Source organism: Mytilus trossulus, chromosome 1 (assembly GCF_036588685.1).
Source record: "Mytilus trossulus isolate FHL-02 chromosome 1, PNRI_Mtr1.1.1.hap1, whole genome shotgun sequence".
Lineage (NCBI taxonomy): Eukaryota > Metazoa > Mollusca > Bivalvia > Mytilida > Mytilidae > Mytilus > Mytilus trossulus.
In genome coordinates, this window is record NC_086373.1 from 19462061 (window position 1) to 19485038 (window position 22978).

The 22978-nt window shown below is 31.4% G+C and overlaps 2 protein-coding genes across 2 annotated transcripts; one reads left to right on the plus strand and one right to left on the minus strand.

Annotated features, from left to right (window-relative positions):
• Nucleotides 1-569: 569 nt before the first annotated feature.
• LOC134717897 (methylglutaconyl-CoA hydratase, mitochondrial-like) lies at nucleotides 570-22309 on the minus strand. The gene is made up of 9 exons (XM_063580398.1): nucleotides 22127-22309; nucleotides 16549-16616; nucleotides 15813-15900; nucleotides 14215-14394; nucleotides 13179-13235; nucleotides 12525-12712; nucleotides 11467-11517; nucleotides 8503-8550; nucleotides 570-1045 (listed from the first exon to the last, which is right to left on the minus strand). The coding sequence occupies exons 1-9, from the start codon at nucleotides 22278-22280 to the stop codon at nucleotides 968-970; spliced, it is 912 nt and encodes a 303-aa protein (XP_063436468.1). The 5' UTR covers nucleotides 22281-22309; the 3' UTR covers nucleotides 570-967.
• On the plus strand, nucleotides 2739-5029 carry LOC134717888 (uncharacterized). Its single transcript, XM_063580388.1, has 2 exons — nucleotides 2739-2890; nucleotides 3311-5029. The coding sequence occupies exon 2, from the start codon at nucleotides 3314-3316 to the stop codon at nucleotides 4976-4978; it is 1665 nt and encodes a 554-aa protein (XP_063436458.1). The 5' UTR covers nucleotides 2739-2890; nucleotides 3311-3313; the 3' UTR covers nucleotides 4979-5029.
• Nucleotides 22310-22978: the final 669 nt, after the last annotated feature.

The window sequence follows — 22978 nt, forward strand, 5'->3', positions numbered from 1 at the left end:
TTCGTTTCTCTGTGTGTTGAATTTTGGTTGTGTTTCTGTTTTTGTCGTGGTTCTTCTCTTATATTTGATGTGTTTCACTCAGGTTTAGTTTGTAACCCGGTTTTTTTCTTCTCAATCAATTTATGAATTTCCAACAACGGTTTACTACAATTGCCTTTGTCTATTTCTATTAAATATTTCTATCAAAGGATTTGGATAAGAATTAACAATGAGTGTTTGCATTGTAGGAAAATTTCCTTTACTGGCATATTCAATTCATCTGAAATTAAGAAAAATATAAAGAATGACTCTGGTTTGTTCTGTTCAGCATCCTTTTGAAATAATCTAATAAATATGTACATCATGAATAAATAAAATTGATGCATTTATTTTTGTTGATCAAATGACTTGTATACAGCTGTCATACAAGTGAGAAGTTTAACTAGCTAAAACCCAGGTTTAATTATCCATTTTCTATACATTGCCTGTAACAATTAAACAATATGACACTTATTACCATTTGTTCGATGTGGTAAAGGTGGTGCAAAACCCTTTAAGAAATCTTTATATAATTACAAGGAAAACATAGCTAAGAAAATATGTTTATTCTTTTATCACAGACAATCATTTCAATACATTAAAATACTCATGCATACTCTGGAATTTACACATTTTCTCCACCTATTGATAACATTCATTGGGTCACTATTTTTAACATAGTACTTTTTTTTATGCAAAAGCCAATACATCATTTCATTTTAAAATATTACAATATGAAGACATATAATGCACTGCACTATAATTTCTGCAATCAAAAACAAATATTTTATTCTGAGCAGAGCAATATATAACATTGTCAAAATCTAATATCATTTTCAAAACAAGTAATAAGGACTCCACTAAGCTTAACATGTAAATGCTTTCAAGTTGACCATCTAACTTTTGTTGATTTTTCCTGAGAATTTTTCTAGTATCATTTCCAAAAAATCTATTCCCCTTTATATACAGGTGCTCTCTTCTCTATGAAGGACTTCATTCCTTCAATTCTATCTTTTGTTGGTATTACCTACAAAAGTAAGAAGAAATAAAATGTTTAAGCTGTTATTTAAAACTTTTTCGTAATTGCCCGTTTCCTTTGAAGATGCTAATGTTTTGCCTCTAAAAATACCATTTTCAATATAGTTTTGTATTTATACATAAGACACCATATTCCTGTAAAGATCCTTTTCGCAGAATAATATAAAACTAGAGGCTCTCAAGAGCCTGTGACAATCACCTGACTTTACTTGGGTTTTTAAAATCATATAAAAAGATAAAATCATAAGAGTTGATTGTGGGAAAATTTGGTTTAATATTGGCTCATAATTTAATAATTAACCTGGTGGTCATCTTGAACAGTTAATCAGAAACAAAGAATCAACACTTCATCAGCACCTTATAAGGAACATTTATGACATGTTTAGTTCCATTTCAAGCAGTGAAGAAAAAGAAGACATTTGTATGTATTTCCAATATGGTACTATGTTAAACTTAGTCCCCCACTGGTAGCCATCTTGGATCATGGATCAGCACCAAAATAACAACACTTGGTCATCATGTCATAAGGAACATTCATGCTGTGTTTGAAATCATTCCATTCAGTGATTCTCTAGAAGAGGTTCAAAGATTCAGCATATCAAAGAACACCAAGAATTCAATTTTTTATGAAATCAAATAAAGTTCAATTTTGGACCCTTTAGAACTCAATGTGGACCAATCTGATGAAGGGTCCAAAATATCAAAAGTCTAAATACATGCCAGATTCGGCATATCAAAGAACCCAAATAATTTGATTTTTGATGAAATCAAACAAAGTTGGAATTTGGACCCTTTTGGCCTAACTTCCGGTTCGGACCAAAAAACCCAAAATCAATGCCAACCTTCCTTTGTGGTCCTAAACGTTATATATAAATTTCATAGATTCCTATTTAATTTTTTTTAAAAGTTATTGTGTGGAAACCCAGAAAAATGTTTATTTGTGCCCATTTTTGGCCCCTTATACCTAACCTGATGGGACCAAAACCCCCCAAAATCAATCCCAACCTGCAATTAGTGGTTATATTATTGATTTCTATTTACTAATACTAAATTTATTATCCCTAAATCATCTGTCGTCAGACGACACTGACGATGACGACGTGATAACAATATATATGACCAATTTTTTTTTATAACTTTTTGCGGTCGTATAAAATGTTAAAGACAACAAAGGACGATGGACGCCAAATGATGAGACTAGCTCACATGGCCATTCAGGCCAACTGAGATAATAAAAAAGTAACAATGACATACAAAGTATGAAGCACCCAGATCTTATACAATCTGAAATATTTAGCCTTATACTTAAGTTTATGCTGCCTCTAGAATCCAGATAGTTATTCCTATGTCTCACACATGTATATGATGACTTTCTTCACGGGAGAGACAAAGTTATCTGGTTATACAGTAGAAAACTTGTAAAGTATTCTTGTTTAGCTTGTGATGTTCATTGAAATATTTATTGACAGGTTGATTGCAAAACGAACAATTGTAATTGCATAAAATCACACTTATAAACAACAGCAAATATTTTGTAAACAAACTAATAAGATGAGAAATAAAATACATCCAGATTCTTCTTAAAACGTTTCTGTATTTAGAATCAATTAACAAGTATACCAATTCCACTTATAGAAAATTTAAATCCCACTTATGTTTTTATGACAAAAAATTATTTTGAACTTTTATTATTTGGGTCAGCTATTTTCTCTGCCATTTAAATATTTACTAATTAGTTGAATCAGGTATAGACATGTCCTAATTACTTCCTGGTTTGTTGACATTGAAGAAACCGTGAAAGAGAACTAAACTTTTGTCATCCCAACATCAAGAGGTATTTGGTTAAAATATTAGTTATCTTATTTAATGACTAGTATAAACTGCAGAGTAATGTGTATGTAACCTATGTGCATACATTGTAAAAAAATATATCTTATTGTTCAAAATTATAACCAACAATGTAATCTTTCATTTTTACTTGTGTGATTGAGAATTAAATATCCGAATTAGTTTTGTTGTGTGAAATAAACAAGAAGCACAGCTAGTGACCAATACAACAGGGTGAATGTATGATAATCAAATACAATAAGCAGCAACAAACAACAACCACTGAAAAATTCAACACGTCCCTGTCCCAAGTCAGGAGCCTGTAGTCAGTCAGTGGTTTTTGTTTGTTGTACATTATATTTGTTTTTCCTTCATTGTTCTGTACATAAATATAGGCCAAATATAATTTTTCTCTTGGAATTTTCAGGTCATGGCATCCAGTAAACCTATTCCATGTGGACCTTGTCATGAAGGAAAAGTAAACACTAAAGCTGACATCTGGTGTTACAACTGTGATGAAGGATTGTGTTTAACATGTTCTGGACATCACAAAAGATCAAGATTGTCACGTGACCATAAAACCATTGATATTAAAAGCTATAACCCATCTGTCCGAGCTATTAAAACAGAATGTGACAAACATGGTCAACAACTCAATTTGTACTGCCCCAGTCATTTAATGCCTTGCTGTGATGAATGTATTTCAAATAGTCATTCAAAGTGTATGGGAATAAAAAGTTTAGCTAGCGTTGTGGTGAAAACCAAGATTGAAAAACAGAAAGAATCCGTAGAGAAAGATATCAACACCATCTTACATCTCTTAGGTAACATTGTATATAACAAATCACAAAACATTAAAAGAGAAGAAGAATATGTAAGCATAAAAGAATTCATTGTGAAAATACGCAATGAAATAGATAAACATTTAACCCACCTAGAGAAGAAGATATATCAAGAAGCAGATACCATCTTGAATCAGGAAAAATCAAAAACCACAGATTTAATCACTGAAATTGAAGGAAAACAGAAAAACTTAAAGAAAATGCAAGACCAATTTCATACAGTCATACCATATGCCTCAAAACTTCAATCATTTCTAGGTGTTCATCAAATTGAACAAAAAGTACATCAATGTCAACGATACATAGATGATCTGGATAAAGACGACAGGGCAAAAGAATTTAACATCAAAATGGAGCAAAACAATGAAGTAGAAAAAATAATAAAAAAGTTAGGATCCTTAGGAGAATTAATCGTTGTAAAAACAGATATGGATTTGAACAAAGAGACAGGTGTGAGTAGGAAAGCACAAGTAGAATCACAAGAACAATCAAACATAAACAACATGACCATGAACATTGAGAAAAAGATAAAGATTAACATGAGGTCGATGAGTGACATGATTTGTCTGATGGATGGGAGACTGATAATACTAGAATTGTATGAAGGAGTTAACCTACTTACTCCTGATGGCAAGCTTCAGAAAAAGTTACCTATATCTGGTATATTCTTTAGTGTTGCACAGATCAATCAGACCACTACTATTGCCATAATTAATCCCTGGGAGAGAGTGATACTGATCTTCAATATGGAGAATGAAACAGCAACCAAAGTTATCACATTAGACAAAGTATGCTATGGATTATCATCATCAGATGATTCTCTTGTTGTAGGTTTGGATGCTGACGAAATCCGTATTATAGACTTGGAAGGAAATACACTGAAGTCAATACAAGTTGAGAGCCAAACAGACCTGTTGAACCTTGTTTACTGTAATGACAGAATAATCTATAGTGACTGTAATGGTAAAGCTGTATACTGTGTGGATGGATCAGGTAAACAGATCTGGAAATATACACAGGATTTATCAGAACCAATGGGACTTTGTACAGATACTTATGGTAACATTATAGTAGTAGATGTCGGTTCTCATAGAATAATAGTTATATCAAAAGATGGAAAGGATAGTAAAGTACTAATAAGCGATGGACTGGAGAATTCTAGATATATATGTTTCAAACAAAGTGAGTCTTCATGTTTTATAAGTGATGGCTGTGGCACATACTTGAAAAAATTCAATTTATCTACTTTATAAAATGTACACTTAAAAAGTCAAATGATGTAACCTTACTTTGATACATGTACAACAACTCACAACTTGTTATGTCTATTTATTAAATAACATACATAATCAGTCAATTTTGTTGAGTCTGTCATTAGATATTTTGGAACATATATCCTGTGTCAGATCCCTCCATCATGTAAATATTTTCAATGTCTATACTTCTAAAATATTGAGGTCCAATTTGATAGCTGGTATGAAATTAAAACAGAAAGTCAAACGATTCAAGTTTAAATAAGAATAATGTAGGACAATTGTGTTGATTAAAAATGACACTACTCTGGTCTTATTATTTTCCACATTTGACCCGAGGTTAGGTAATCTTAAGGAGTTCAATATTCTATATGTCATCAATAGTTTACATAGTAAATGTCACATGAAATTTCCAGTTGTAGTAAGAAAACCATGTTGAGTTCAAACAGAAATTGTTTGAAAGCATAGAAAACTGTGCATCTTATAATTGCATTCACAACTTAATCAGGTGACAATACAAATACAGGTATAAAAAAACTAGGTTAAACACAAATGTACTTCTGGTCCTCCAAGTTTAAACAAGTTTGCATACCCTGAAATGTCTTATTAAGATAAGGAGATGTGGTATGATTTTCAGTGAGACAATTATTGATCAAAGTTGCCTGCTTTTTCTTGAATCATAATCAAGTAATAATGAGAGGTAAAGTTCAAATGTACCCTGCCATACAGACATACCTTACAAACATTCCATTCAACAAATATAGTTGACCTATTGCCTAATGTACCTGGAAAAATAACAAAACCATGAAAAAAAGCATCGAGCATTGAAAAAGAGGTCAAGGTCATAAGCACTCTGCCAGACAGACATGTAGATCTAATAATTCCATACACCAAATATAGCTAACCAATTGCTAAATGTACCTGATAATCTGAAAAATGAAATAATGAAAAAAAACTATGACAAATAAACCATGAAAACAAGGTCAAAGGTACCAGGATTATAATCTAATACGCCTGACAGGCCTTTTGTCTACATAAGACTCATCAGTGACACTCAAATCAAAATAGCTATATAGCCAAACAAGTACAAAGTTGAAAAGCATATGAATGCTGCAAGATAAATGTTGTATACACAAGATGGTTTACCTACTGCTTATAGTATCTGATTAACTGACCAAACAATGAAAATTGAACATTGACCAATGATCAATGACATGAGGTCAAGGTCAGATGAGCCCTGTCTGGCAGACAAGCAGACCTTAAAAGAAATTAATAAACTAAATATAGTTGACCAATTGCTGAATGTATCTGATAAACTAAAAACAAAAGGAAAAAAGTAACATTGACCAATGAACTATCAAAATGAGGTTAAGGTCATATGAAACCTGCCAGATAGACATATAAACCTTACAATTATTCCATTGCTTATAGTTCACCAGAAACAAACACAAAAACTTATAGAACATTGTTCATTGAACCAAGAAATAAAGATTAAGTTCAGATGAAACCTGTGTGTCTGATATTTTTCACATTACAATCCTACACAAAATATATTTAACCTATTGCCGTTAATATATGAGATACAGACTCAACCATCCACAGGTCAACCCTGTCTAACAGACATGGAGACATTGCAAGGAAGCCATATACCAAATATATTAACAAACTTGTGAGAAATTCACACCACACTAAAAAATACCATTTTATTTCAAAGCCATGACTGAACCATGGAAATGAGGTCAAGGGCAATGGACATATGACAAACAGGAACTTTGTAAATTGTAACATAATGTATCTGCATACGAGGTATGAAGCATCTTTGTATTCTACCACCTGAAATATAAAGCTTTATACTAGAGATGGCAATGAGTACTTGAGTACTCGGGTACTTGCTCAAAAGTCTGAATACTCTAGTACAGTTTTAGTACTCAGATACTCATTTGCCTGTTATACATCTTGAGATATTTCTCTTCACATTTAGTTCGGTTGAAATATTCCCTTGTAATACTAAATAAAAACAATTAACATGATAAATATATAAAAAAAAAATGTGGCATTATTGCCAATGAGACAACTATCAACAAAAGACCAAAGTGACACAAACATTAACAACTATAGGTAACCGTACAGCCTTCAACAATGAGCAAAGCCCATACCACATAGTCAGCTATAAAAGGCCCCCATAAGACAATGTAAAACAATTCAAACGAGAAAACTAACGGCCTTATTTATGTAAAAAAATGAACAAAAAACAAATATGTAACACATAAACCAACGACAACCACTGAATTACAGGCTCCTGACTTGGGACAGGCACATACATGAATAATGTGGCAGGGTTAAACATGTTAGCTGGATCCCAACCCTCCCCTAACCTGGAACAGTGGTATAACAGTACAACATAAGGACAAACTATAAAAAACAGTTGAAAAAGGCTTAACTCATCAGATAAACAAAAAATACAAGTGGACGTGCTCATCCTGATGATACTATTTGTTTTAGTAGTACCAGCAACGTACTTTCCTTCCGAGGGAATGTTTTCATGTGCACTACTTGTAACAAAAAATAAAAAGTCAAACAGTCTTTTGTCTGAAATTGTTGACCAGTTCATATTTCTAAACAAGAACAAAATCAAAGTGACTTGCGGTGAACCCTATGCAACTGTTTAGAGACTTTTTTTACAGTGTTTGTACACTAATCAACACTTTCATCGATTAATAATTAACCCATCATAAACCATAAAAATTACCTTTGTTTGTTAATCAAGACTTCTGAAATCTATGTAAACATGATTGGTATGAGGTGTACATTTAAATTAATTTAAATACTCTGTATTTGAACACTAACCACAATTGTTATATTTACAATTTAAAGATAGGCGAAGTATGAGAGCTCAAACCAAAAAGTCATGAATAAACAGACATGGCTGAACATTCTTGCTGCTTACAATTATCTCTATCTATGATGAACTTGTTCCAGTAGTTAAAACATTTTGTAAAAATTTACAAAATTTATGAAAATTGTTTAAAATTGACTATAAAGGGCAATAACTCCTTAAGGGGTCAATTGACCATTTTAAACAGTACATGTATGGAAAGCACAAGAAGAAAGGGCTTTCATCATAAAATAATGCATTTTTTTCGAACAAATGACAAACAAATGGACCTTTTTAACTAACTTGACTGGCTGTACAGCCCTTGCAGGGTCTTCCCTGGCTTGTGCCTCTTTGGATATTCAAATAATTTTAATTTTGACAATATGGTTATAGAACAAATGGAAAGCTGAGTTTTTATTTATTGACTTTTCTCCATCTAAATATAAAAACAATGTCAGAGTAAATATTTCATTTACTGAAATGCATTACATTTGATTTGTAATCATATGAATGGCAGGCACCTTTTTGAATGCTAGACAAAATCATATAAAAAATTACAATAAATTAGAAAAAAGATTCTCTGTAAACATATAATTTTATGCTTATCCATTTTTGTGAGTATGTTCTTACTAGTAAATCAGATAATTACCTGAGCGTAACCACATTCTTCAAATCCCATACCACTTGTGAGATCCACCTGTAATAAGAACAGAAGAAAAATACAATACACAGTAAACTTGTCTTGTACTACTTCAATCAAAATACTTTTGAAGTTTTGATCAACATAAGTTACACATGCTGCATATTGAAAAGGGTTTGAGATTAAAAATTGAAATTAGAATCTCAAATGAGCCTGTTATTCTTACCTGTATTCTTTTCATATAAATGATACAATGCACTAAGAATAGTTCGAATAGCTTCTGGCAAAAAAAAAAAAGTGTCTTTCAAGGGAAAAAACACTATATAAAGGAGTTCACTAAATTTTTATCGGCCATGCTGACTTATTTATAGATCCTGTTCTGCTGTGAATTTTCATTTTGTATTAGGTTCTCACAATTTAATATAGATTTCACAATTAAACCTATCAATGGGTTAAAATTGTCTTTCAAGGGCAATTACTGGAAGGAATTGAGCTAAAAATCAATATATATAAGCAAACAAATATGGGATTTCTGATATAAAAAATTAACTATAGTTCAATTAACTGATCCTAGCTTAAACAGCCATTAAAAGTTTAGAAACACAAAATGTATATACACATTCCCCATTTCCATTACTTCTGCTGTTGTCTGTTCTATGGTAAGGTTGTTGTTTCTTTGACACGTTCCCCATTTCCATTCTCAATTTTAATTTAATTCAGACAAAGCAATTATCTATTTCAAAATTTCAGAAAAATAATCTTTCACTTAAAAGGAAAATACCCTAATCAGAACAAAATTAATGTTGAGAGTAACAAATTTACTAAATATTGGTGAAAGAGAGGTAGAAGAAAGATGAAGATCCAGTTCATGAAGGTTGATTCATACTATAGCGCCATCTTGTATTGTACTATCGCAGTACACAATCAGTCTAGTTATATGCATAATTAAAAACATATGTGCAATCTTGTTGATTAGACTGTTTATTTATATGAAGAAAACTTGCTGTTTTATTGCAGTATCAAAAATATCTATGTTTTATATTCAATTTTTTCAACTAAGCCATTTAAGGGGAGATAACTCTTTAAGATGGAATATTTATAATAGACTGATTTTTACTTGTAGCAAGAAAACAAGTTCAGTGACACTATTTTTATGGCCCCGCAACAAAGTTGCCATCATCATATAGATTTACCCTTGTCCGAAATTCCGTAATTCCAAAATTCTGTAGTTCCATAATTTTGTCATTCTGTCATTCCGTCATTCCGCAACAAACCATTATACAGAGTGTTTTTTCTAAACACCTTCAGATATTGGACTAATTTTTAGCATGTGAGTTAACCATTATGAGTTACAGATCAAGTTTTAAATTTTTTTTCGCTTAGCTAATTTTTGAGGAAATTACAGGCTTTGGACTTTGATAAATTGTGGAAAATCACAGTTATACAGACTTTTTTTCTAAACTAATAAAAGACTGATAAGGAAATTTTAAATTTTTACTTGTAGCAAGAAAACAAGTTCGGTGAAACCATTTTTATGGCCCCACAATGAAGTTGTCAGCGCCATATAGTTTTACCTTTGTCTGAAATTCCGTAATACCGAAATTCTGTAATTCTGTAATTTCGAAAATTCCGTCATTCCTTCATTCCACAACAAATCATTATACAGAGTTTTTTCTAAACGCCTTCAGATATTGGGCTGATTTTTGGTATGTGAGTTAACCATGATGAGTTACAGATCACATTTAAGTAGTGTTCCACTCTGCTAATTTTTGATGAAATTAAGGGATTTGGACTTTGATAAATTGTTGAAAATCACAGTTATAAGGACTTTTTCTAATCTTTTTAAGATATTAGACTAATTTTTTGTATGTAAGTTAACCATGATGAGTTACAGATCAAGTTTAAGTTTCAGTCAGCTGTGCTAATTTTTGTTGAAATTACGGGCTTTGGACTTTGATAAATTGTTGAAAATCACAGTTCAACAGACTTTTTTTCTTAACTCTTTCAGATTTTGGGATGATCATGATGATTTTAAGTATGATGAGTTACAGATCAAGTTTAAGTTTTGTTCCACATGGCTTATTTTTGTTGAAATTATGGGCTATGGACTTTCATAAATTGTTCAAAATCGCAGTTATACAGACTTTTTTTTCTAAAGCTTTCAGATATTCAGGGCAGTTTTTTGTGTGTGAGTTACTCATGATGAGATACAGAACAAGTTTAAGTTTTGTTCTGCCAAAATTAAGGGTTGACAACTTTGAAAATTGTTGAAAATCAGTTTTTGAGCTGATTTTTAATATGTGAGACTACAATCATGTTTGTGTCCACATGTGTTATTGAAATAGCAGATTTTTCGATTTTTTGAGATGGGGCCATTGGTGTGGCTTTGACACATCTAGTTTCTTTTTATTTTCTTAAAACATATTATAAAACCTATAGTCTCACAATTTATTTCAAAATTCTTTCTCATAGATTTCTTTTTATGCACACAAATATGTTTTTCATGATTAATTAAAGAAAATTTAGGCAACTTTCAACGACTCATAGCTTGTAAAATAGCGCAGTGACCCAACCTTTTTATTATATTTTTTAAAAGAGTACAGTTAAATCTCCATTTTGGCCAAGTATAAGAAAATTCTATTCTATCTAGGGAAACTTATACAGATGATCTACCTTAAGGGTCTTTCATGACACCACATTGTTTAATTGTGAATGTTGAAAAAATATTCTTGATTCAACATTTTTTTTGCATGTTTTCATTGACTTTGGTGGAAAACTAAAATGTATGATAATTAATAGGTCATAAAAAGAATTGGGGTATATAAATCAGCAAACAAAATATACAAAATCCTATCGAGACATTATCGAAACTAAGGTACATTGTGATAGTAGCCATTAAATTACCAATAGATGGAGAAATAGGGGCCAACCTTTTAAGGGCCTTATGGACCTAACATCTTTATTAATACTTACTTCAGAACCCTTGCTTATAGCCATCTTTGCCATTCTCAGTGCTACAGGGCCCTGAAATTAATAATAAGATAAATGAAATACTGTTATAAAAATAAATTTGTGAACCTTTTACTATGAATACTGTGGATTCATTATTATTTGTTGGATACCATTTTTCGTGGATTTCGTGGGAATAGGTGAAGCCAGAAATTAAATGTTCAACTAATGACATTTTTTTTAAAGGCTTGTATAAGGATTTAGGACATAACAACAAAACTAAATTACCACAAACATGCAAGTTTTCCTTTATCCACGAAAATTGGTATTCACGAAAATAAATGAATCCACTGTAAGCTAAATATTTGAATAACTGAGTATATTAAAGAAAAAGCAATTAATCACCTTTTCATGAAAACATTTTTAAGTTGACTGTTCTGCTTGTTTTCTTTTTGTCCATGTTGTATTAATAAAGAGTTTACTTTTCCTATCTAAATTATATACAATTCAACATAATGAGAATTGTTCTACCAAATAACATTTTTCACTGAACTTGTACACTGGATATTTGAAAATTAGACATTAGATTGTGAGATATTTTGAACACATTTGATTTTTTTTTCAGTATAAGTTGTTTTTCTATGTTGTGGTGTTATGCTTTTGTTTCAGAAAAAGGGAAAAGGTTTGGTACCATTAAAACGTTTAATCCAGCTGCAAATTTTAACATCTGTCCTAAGTCAGGAACCTGATGTACAGTAGTTGTTGTTTGTTAATGTAATTTGTATGTGTTTCTCGTTTCTCATTTTTTAAATAGATTAGATCATTGGTTTTCCTGTTTGAATGGTTTTGCACTAGTAATTTTAGGGCACTTTATAGCTTGTTGTTCGGTGTGAGCCAAGACTCTGTGTTGAAGGCCATACATTAACCTATAATGGTTTACTGTTATAAATTGTTATTTGGATGGAGAGTTGTCCCATTGGCACTCACACCACATCTTCCTATATCTAAGCAAAATTCAGCTTAGGGAATGCCTTAGAAAAGAATTGAAATAAGTACAACAAATTTCATAAAGCAGGTCTCACATTTGGTGTAATTTCTAGAGCTAATTCTACAGCCCTTTGATAAGCAGCATCCCCTGCCTCATTCTGATCTACAGAGTGATTAACTACTCCAAGTTTAGCAGCTTCATGACCATCAAACATTCTGCCAGTGTATATTAATTCTTTAGCTAGGGCAGGTCCAACAACTCTGGTTAACCTCTGAGTTCCTCCTGAAATATAAATAATCATGATTCAATTAAACAAATCACTGTCAATGATGTGAGGCAGCCAATTAGATAAGATCATTAAAACAGTTGAAGTAAATTATTACATTATATCAATTCTTTACAAATGTTTTATTGTAAACAAATATCCGTTTACCTAGCTCCACTATGTGGTAAACTCAATTTGAGACAGTTATTTTACGAAGGCCAAGCATAAAAAATAATATAGTTATTTCCTAATCCTTACCCATGTTCAAATCACAAATTGGTGACTGAACCTAATGCATAGCAGTAAATAAACCACAGGAAATCTAATCCACATTCAAGAATAAATACATGTAACGTATGACAAGATATGTTACAATAAAGCAAACAACAAATATTCATACAATCTTCAAGTATATAGTTCAAAATGATACATTTTAAGTTTAAAAATTTATATAGGTTCCAATTGACCCAACAGTATACCTACCGCCCCCGGGTATGATTCCTCTCTTTGTTTCTACCAAACCCATTTTGGCATTACTTGCTGAAATATAAAATAAAAGTGGTGTAGATTTTTGCAATAAGCTATTATTATTGTTTCATCTATAGTAAATTTTATCAGTCAGTTATTAATGTTATTGATACTATGCAAATGATATTTAAAAAAAAAGTTTTGGCAAACAGGAATAAACCAGGTGCTCCGCAGGGCACAACTTTATCGGAATGCAGAAGTGGAACACTGAACAGTTGGGGCAGGAAACATTGCGCAATTAGAGATTTCTTCTTTTAACTTTTAAAAAATTTGGAATTTAAGAAATTGTGAAAAAAAAAATTGGAAACACCTATTACCAATGTTATTTCAACTGATCGGGCGGAGCTAGGTTTTAATTTACATAAGGACAGTCTATTTGAAGATGTGTGTGCTAAGGATGATTGCCGTTATAATTATTACTGATTTCTATTCACCTATCAGTGTCATCAAAGGAATTTACAAAAGAATTACTGGACACTTCATTGATGAGTTTATCCTTATACACCTATCTATAGATGGACTGGTTTATTATGAGCAAACCGGTTAAACTCCGCCCAGTCAAGTGAAATAAATCGAGTAATACCCTCCCCCTTTTTTGGCAATTAGTCCAAAACCTGACATTTCTTTATACATAATATACAAGTATTGTAAGGGAAGTAAATTCGAACATACCCAACATTGTATGTTCAATATTTAAGAATTACCTCCCTTACACTGCTTTAAATTGTCTTAAACGTCCATTGATCAGAAATACCTAAAAAGAACCTGAAAAGGTATTACATGTTATGGTATACCCATATAGAAATGTGTCCTGTCTGGATTGATAGAGCAGTGGTATAATCTGGACAATTGTAAATTATGAAAGAGTCATACTCTGATATACATTTTTTGTACTTTTGAGCAACAGAAAAAGGAGTTTACAGGTGTTTGTATATAATTTTAAAAGAGCCAAAAACATTTAATAAGTAAGCATTATAAAATTCAATATTACATGCAGTTCTCATGTCACAAGCCAAAGACATTTCTAATCCTCCCCCGAGAGCATAACCATCAATAGCAGCTATGGTTGGCATTGGTATATTAGATAAATCTGTCACACTTTGTCGGAGTCCAGCTACAAATGGTCCTACTTCTTCATTGGTCATCTTAGCTCGCTCTTTCAAGTCAGCACCTAAAACAAAGATTATATTACTTTAATAACTATTTTTTTTAGTGATTATACTTTTACTTTGCATTATGTTTCCTTCATCATAATTAGGTTTTTATAAATGGACCACATTATGTGACATACTAAATTCTAATGTCCCATGCTTAAAGGGATGAGCTGCTTAAGAATTTGAAAAAAACAACATTGTAAAATAAATAAATGTAATCAAAGTGCTTGTGAGCACTGAAGGGTAAATATTGCATTTAGTTTGTAGTAGGAACTAAAACTAGGCATTATGTTGTAATGAGCATTGAAGGAAAATACTATTTATGTTAAAGATATCTTCCTTTGAAGCAAACTGAAGTATGTTCAACTACACATATGAACAAGGGGAGATAACTATAATTTAAAATATCATTTGTTTTGCTCAGTTTTAAGTTTTCTATGTTGTGTTTTGTATTCTGTTGTTAGTCTTATGGTCTTATGGTTTTTATTTGTTTTAAGAAATGGTATAGTCAGTTTACTTTTTCTTATGAAATTCATTCTCCTTTTTAGAATCTTTTACCTCTCTTTTTTAACAATGACATAATTGATATTTTTAACCCCGCCACATTATTTATGTATGTGCCTGTCCCAAGTCAGGAGCCTGTTATTCAGTGGTTGTCGTTTGTTTATGTGTTACATATTTGCCTTCGCTCATTTTTTTTACTTAAATAAGGCCGTCAGTTTTCTCGTTTGAATTGTTTTACATTGTCTTATCAGGGCCTTTTATAGCTGCCTATGCTGTATGGGCTTTGCTCATTGTTGAAGGCCGTACGGTGACCTATAGTTGTTAATAATTGTGTCATTTTGGTCTTTTGTGGATAGTTGTCTCATTGGCAATCTTCTTTTATATATTAGATACAAGATTCTCAGGTAATCATTACTGGCAATTGATGTAATTATCTTGACAATAAAATAATGAGATGTGGTATTCATTAGAATTTAAATGAAGAAAATGTAAGCAATTATATGCAAATGTACATCTTTCAACAATAAGAAGGTTGTAGTAAATTGATTACAATAGACTGCCATATAGGTGCCAAATATCTCATTAATTATTTAACAGTGATCTATATCTATTTTTTCATATAATTTTTTTTTTTATATTTCTATAGTATTAAAGCTGATTGTAATCATGGTAATAGCTTGAATTAATAATATTGTATGAATAATACCTCCACGCAATGTAAATATAAAATATGTATCTCTTATCATTGAGAAAATATGTTTGGTTGGTTTTTTTCTGTTTGTTTGTTTATTTTTGTATTTGTATTTGTATTTTGTAAATGTCGTCTGGTATCATTTCTGTATAGGAATTTGCACCCATAAAATTATTTTATTTGATTTGATTTATAAACTGTATCTTCAACATGAACCATTAGAAACATGTGTGTACCTACCTGCACAAAATACACCAGGTACCATACTCCTAATAATCAGTACTCTGATGTTTTTCTCAAATTTAACATTGTTAATGCAGCCTTGAAACTGAAAAAAAGTTTAAATGATTAGTAATAAAGATTTGTCATATTTAAGTTTGAAAATGGTTATGTGGATAATAAATCTATAGAAAGTAATGGACAATGAGTCCTCAATCCTAAAGTACAATGAAGTTAGAAAGCACAATGATGTCTACATGATATATTTAACTTTCCATTTTCTACAAAAGACAAGTATCATCATCCAATGTCATGTTAAAATTGACTTTTAAATAACTGTGAATAAATCATTTCCAAGTTCAATTAAAAAAAAAAAAAAAAAGTTTTAAAGCATTCTAAAATTGATTTTAAAAAAGAGTAAAAAAAAAGTTTCAAAAATTTTGGAACAGTTAATAGAAAAATCATGTACCTATGGGCATGATGGGAAACTACAATATTTTAAATTGCTATTGACATACAATCTTACCTTAATTCAATATTAATTACAAATTAATACCAAGTAAAAGAATGTAGAACATTTATTCTGAACTGGACTCCACACATTTTTCAAGTTATATAGTAAAAAGCATCATTGAACATATGGGATTACTGAATTGTAATATAAAACAATTTGACATATACAAATTTCCCTAAGACAATAAAAAGTTTGAAAACTTTCTTTTTCTATTTATTATGTACATTATAATACCAAACCTACCTGACTCAGAAATACTTTCCCTAAAGAATTTTTTGCTTTTGGTCTGTTCATTGAGATAACAGCAATACCTGTAATATAAAAACATTTGCTTCATATATAAGGGGAAACAATTCCTACTGTTAAGATTTTAAAAAGGAATCATGAAATGTTCTTTTATCACTCATATGATATCAACAAAAACAAGTTTATTGACACCATTTTGTCTTTTTATTTTCTAAAAGCATATTATAAAACCTATCTTCTCATGTGATATACTATCTCAATTTATATCTCATAGACTTCTTACTATTCACAGAAAGTGTTTTTCAAGATTAATCTATACATAATAAGACAAAGCTTGCACAACATGTAACTTGAATAATGGCTCATTGACCCATGTTTTTTTATTAACTCCAAGAAAAAGCATGTTTTATTTATATTATTGTCAAAGTATTTTTACATGGTCATACTGAATTTTCCTTACAAACACATACTCCTCTGTAGATAAGTAAGTAAACTATTTGTGTAAACATGTACAGATTATAAAACAAATAACATATGATAAATATGAATATGAATACACCCGGCTCAATGGACTTATAAGTCACCTCAAGTGATATTCAATAATTTATTTTTCTCAAACAAAGTTACAAACAAACAAGAATGTGTCCTTAGTACACAGATGCCCCACTCGCACTATCATTTTACATGTTCACTGGACCATGAAATTGGGGTCAATACTTGAATTTGGCATTTAAATTAGAAAGATCATATCATAGTTAACATGTGTACTAAGTTTCAAGTTGATTGGAATTCAACTTCATCAAAAACTACCTTGACCAAAAACTTTAACCTGAGCTTCACACTATCTTTTTCTTTGTTCAGTGGACCATGAAATTGGGGTCAATACTTTAATTTGACATTAAAATTAGAAAGATCATATCATAGGGAACATGTGTACTAAGTTTCAAATTGATTGGACTTCAACTTCATCAAAAACTACCTCGACCAAAAACTTTAACCTGAAGAGGGATGAACGAACGGACGAACAGACGAACGGAGGCACAGACCAGAAAACATAATGCCCCTCTACTATCGTAGGTGGGGCATAAAAATGCTTTAAGTTCAGGATCCACGTCTGTTCAAGGCTGTTAGGTTAAGCTAGTCAAAAAAGTTCTAGAGAGTTTTGCTGTTACACCTTGAACATGTTAAAGTAATGTGTCTAACAAAAAATATTAAAAAATTGTTGTAGACCTGGAGATATAAACATTGATAAAGGTAGTATTACTTCAATGAACTAGTAGAGTTAGGGAAGATCTTCTTTGACTCAATTGGTTAGAGCCCTGTCTTTATATTCCTAAGATAAACATCATAATTATTGGACCACTTTTCTACTCTTACATGACTTACTTATGATTTTTATAGTTTGTTCTTATATTGTACTGTTTATACACCACTGTCCAAGGTTAGGGGAGGGTTGGGATCCTGTTAACATGTTTAACCCTGCCCCATTCTGTATGTATGTCCCTGTCCCAAGTCAGTCAGGGGCACTACATGTACAAGTTATTTTTATTTACTTGAAGAAGTAAAAAAAAGTATACACATACATGTAGAAGTAAATAAATAATGTTTGGATAATCTCCCCTTAATTTTCTCAAAAATTTACATGACAATGTATAAGTAGATTTTTCTTACAATCCCACAGAAGTCCTCAAGTTTTGAGATGTAAAATCATGCCTTTAATGATTTTTACCAGGTTTGGTCAATTTTTTTATTAGATGTTTCAACTCATTAATTCAAAAGAGAAACTGTTTGCGCACAGATCTCAAGTATTTGCACAAGGTCTTCAAAAATTGCTCCTTGGGACTTGTAAATGAGCAGTGTTCTGAAAATAACAGACAAAAGTCAAATGGAATTTTCATTGACCATGAAATTACACTTAAATGATCAGTAAAGACATTTGCAAAAGGCAGATAATTTAAGATTCTATTAGGGCAAAGAATCCATGAAATTTCAATAAAAGAAGATAGGCTGACTTTTTTACTTCTACAAGTAAAAAACATCTGAATGTCTAAGGGACATAACTCAGCCAATATGTTTTTTTACCTATACAAATAAATAAAATTCACTTGTACAAGTATCCTACAAATTTACTTATAAGTATATTAATATGACTTCTTCGAGTAATTAAAAATAACTTGTTCAAGTAATACCCCTGACACCTTCACAGTTAGTTCAGCCATATTGGATAGAGGCAGATTTTCATAATGTAGGTAAAAATGGTATGAAAAATACAGGAAAACATCATTAAAACAGAGCAGTTGCTTGGAAACACACAAAAAGATTCCCAAACTTTCATACTATTTCCACCGCTTTCTAAAAAATCTACCCACTAACCAATATGGCCAAAATTTACAGTGAAGAGCCCTTTTCAGTGGTTGGCGTTTCTTTATTTATGTGTTACATATTTGTGTTTCATTCTTTTTTGGTACTGGAATAAGGCCCTTAGTTTTCTCGTTTGAACATGCTGAACGGTTTTTAAACATTGTCATTTTGGGGCCTTTAAAGCTGACTATGCAGTTTGGGATTTGCTCATTGTTGCAGGCTGCACAGTGACCAATAGCCTCACTGGACACAATTACGAACGATATTTGAACTTTAATTATTTTTTTTCTTTGTAGAATTATTTTCTTGAATTGTTTGTACCATAGAATTTAAGATGTATGAAGGCTTTTCATTTTAATCATAACACACATATTTTCTATTAATTAACGTTGGAATACTTTAGTAAGATTTTCATGACCTGGTTTTATGGGTCTAGCAAGCCCAATATGGCAGCAATTACGAACAGCACTATATTGATATATCTGGCAGAAAAAATGTATGACAACAATCTAAATTTATGAAACATACATTAATCTTATCTTAAACACATCTTTGAAAAGGAAATAATTTGGATTTTTTTCTTTTTATGCAAGTTCTTTCGTCTAAGAAGCACTGAATTTTCTTTTTAGTTAGTGAACCTTTGATTTTAGTTTATATTTAACCTTTACTTTGAAAGTTCTTGGGACTTTTCAATAAATGCTCATGGTCACCAGAGTCTGAGAAATCGTAAATTTTTGGATTATTTTGGCAAGATAAAGAGTATCACACACATGAACAGATTCAGGAGATATTTTTCTATCTATATCATGACAAAAGAAGGCAATTTGCACTAGCTTGTGTGTTTATTCATGTAATTTCCAAGAGAAGGAGTCATTATTTTGACATTTACGTATACAAAACTTAATTTTTCATTGTCTGAAACATTAACCAAGTGCATATGAACTTTTTTTTCGTGAAAACCTAAGTAACGTAGTGGGTTTTTAATTAATAGAAACATTTATTAATAATCATGCATAAATATAATATAAAGGGGCAAACATTAAAAATCGTTCGTAATTGTGTCTGGTCGTAATTGCGTCCCATTAGGCTAGTTGTTAATTTCTGTGCCATTTGCACAGGCACTTGTCTCAAAAAAAAATATTTGTATATACCTTAATCATGTTAATATAACACAACTGTGACATATCGGGAAAAGATGCATTTTTCGACTGATTTTTATCATTCAAACTGATTTAATTTGAAAACGAGTTCATGGACCCCTATTTTTCAAAACAGCATTTTGTTTCATTTTGCAGGGAGATTATGTGACCCAAATCTTATAAAACTGTAAATAGAGGATTTTTTTTAATTTTGATAAGCATGCATTAAAAAATGACGTTTTTTCCTCAATTCATGAACATTTGATAAATATGAGTTATTTCTGACTTAAAAAGTGCATATTTTTTAGGATATTTATAAAATACAGAAATTACTGATTATTTAACAAAAATCAATTTGTGTTTATCTTTTATAACAAAAAAGTTATGTCTTTCTTTTGAAAAAGAAATTACGGCCACAAATCTGAATTTTGAGCAAATATACAAAATTTCGACCTCGTTTTACTCAAAAAGTAGCACATGAAGGTATATTTTTTATAACATATTTGATTTAATCAGGTGAAAAATAGCCTATATGCAAATTTCCATGAACTTGTAAATACAGGATCAAAACTGTATCGTATGCCCTTAACTATTTTTTTTGAAAAATGACACCCAGTCCCGAATTCCTGTTATTTTTTTATTTCTCGGTTGTCAAACCTATTTAAACGTAATATGCTGTAAAGCTAAATTGATTTATCTACACAATGGTATATGAAACGACTATCATTGAGGGATCATTAGTAGCAGTCCTCAGAAGTCGGTCATTAGGATGTTTTTTTGCATTTGTCTCAAGCTTTGGCAACACCCAGCCTATTACGGCATATTAAGTTTAAGTAGGTTTGACAACATAGAAATAAAAAATATCGGGATTTAGGGACTGGGGGTCATTTTTAAAAAAAATAGTTAAGTACCTTGTGTTATATTAACCCTTTCAAAGCTATTCGCGGCATATGCCGCGATGACATACGCCGTCCGCCACTGCTATTCGCGGCATATGCCGCGATGACAACGGATTTTTCATTAGGACTCTTAAACCATTCGGTTTTCATTTGGGTCCTCTCTTATTTTTCCTTGTATGAATCGAGGATATACAAGGTCTCATTTGCGTTTGAAATCCCGGCAATTTTAATTATAAAATCATGCAGTAGAAGGAAAATTGAAGGAAAATAAAAACAAATATTTTGACAAATGCAAATGGCGGAAATCGGAAACGAAGCTGTAAATATTGAAATATTTCAGCATTTCTATGGCGAAACTGACAACGAGGATTAGTTAAAAGGTTTCTTGTTATCTCAATGTGTTTATTACATTTAATTTTGTGTGGGAAATATGATTTGATCGATCATTACGAGACGTAGAAAAAGGGGGGGAAAACGGAGGTTGACTGAAAATTTTGAAGACGGAGCCACTGATTTGTGCCACGATCACATAAAACGTTGTGTCTAGTGAAATACGCTACGGAATCGAGCAATAGGTGTCTGCTTTACTATATAGCAGATAAAACAACAAATTAGATGAAGATTAAAAGTAGTTTTTATTCAAAATTCAACACAAATGTAATAATTTACACCTTTTACCTGTTAATTACCTGAAAATGCAGGTAACCTGATAAAATTTTTACTATAATAACTGGCTAACATTACAGTTCATACTCTCCTGAGCATTTTTCATGCAATAACTTTCTCTGTATCTCTTATAATAAAAAAGATACAGCAGTCTGAAAAGGAATATACTGTTCTAATGAATGAACACAAAAAAAATGCAGCAGCAGCAGCCATTTTTCTATTTTTTTGTGTAGCGTTGAAAGGGTTAAGGTATATAGGGGGGGATTTGAGACAAGTGCCTGTGGCCATTTGGTCTCTAGTGGAGAGTTGTCTCTTTCAGTCCTTGGCAATCATCACCACATCTTCTTTTTTATATGTAAAATAGTAATCAAGTGTTACATGCATCCTGTTTCCTATGTAATATTGTGTTGGAATGATCAAGGCTATATAAATTAAAGGTCTTATGACTGAAATAACCCTTCATAGAGAAAATAACAAAAAAAGGGGGCAATTCTCTTTCATTTCGTTTACCTTCATTGTCACACTCCAAAAATTCAAGACTGCATTCATCAGTCTCAGTTGATTTAACCAAATAAGTGTTTTTCAACAAAACCGAGCATCTTGACACCGAAAGGAATAAATCTTTTCTTAAACTTTGGACTCGACATAAAACGGAAGTTGCCATTTTTCTTTTGAGTTACTCCCCCTAGTATTGCAAACCATCGTTGTTCGATGTTAAGTTAGAATTTGAGTTTGAGCCCGTGTTCGAATTCTCGAATTTTTGTTGAATAAAAAGATGAGGATGGATTCGGACCTTAGATTTAGATTTCGCACATACATCGAGATTTGCTTATATTATGTTTTGTTTTAGAAAAGAGCAGACATTTTTTTATGATCAGAAATAGACCCAAATAAAATAGTTTAACTATATGATTCTATCACTGCATGATTTCAAATTACTTCAAAATTGAGCAAAATACTGTTATTTATTAGAGCTGAAAAACGGGCCGTGTACTGAAGCGTTGGTGGAGATTGGGATGAGGTCATAAAACAAATGCAGAGGACGCACTCGATTTATACTATATCACTATGATGGTTTCATACCGCTGCAGTTTGGCAATTACCGGTCCCGAAAAGGGTATCATCAGCTCAGTAGTATGTACTTTGGTACTGACATGACTTCTAAGAAATATTTTGTCCGTTTATACATGTTATATATAACAATGAAACTAAGCTGGTTTCAACATGGAGCGTATCTGATAAAGGGCAATACAGAGAAGGTGGTCTGAGCGCATGTAAAATTTATACACATGTAACTTTTAAAGTCTTGTTTTTTTCTATTTTTGTTACCTCATGTTACCATGAATTGAATAGATTTTAACG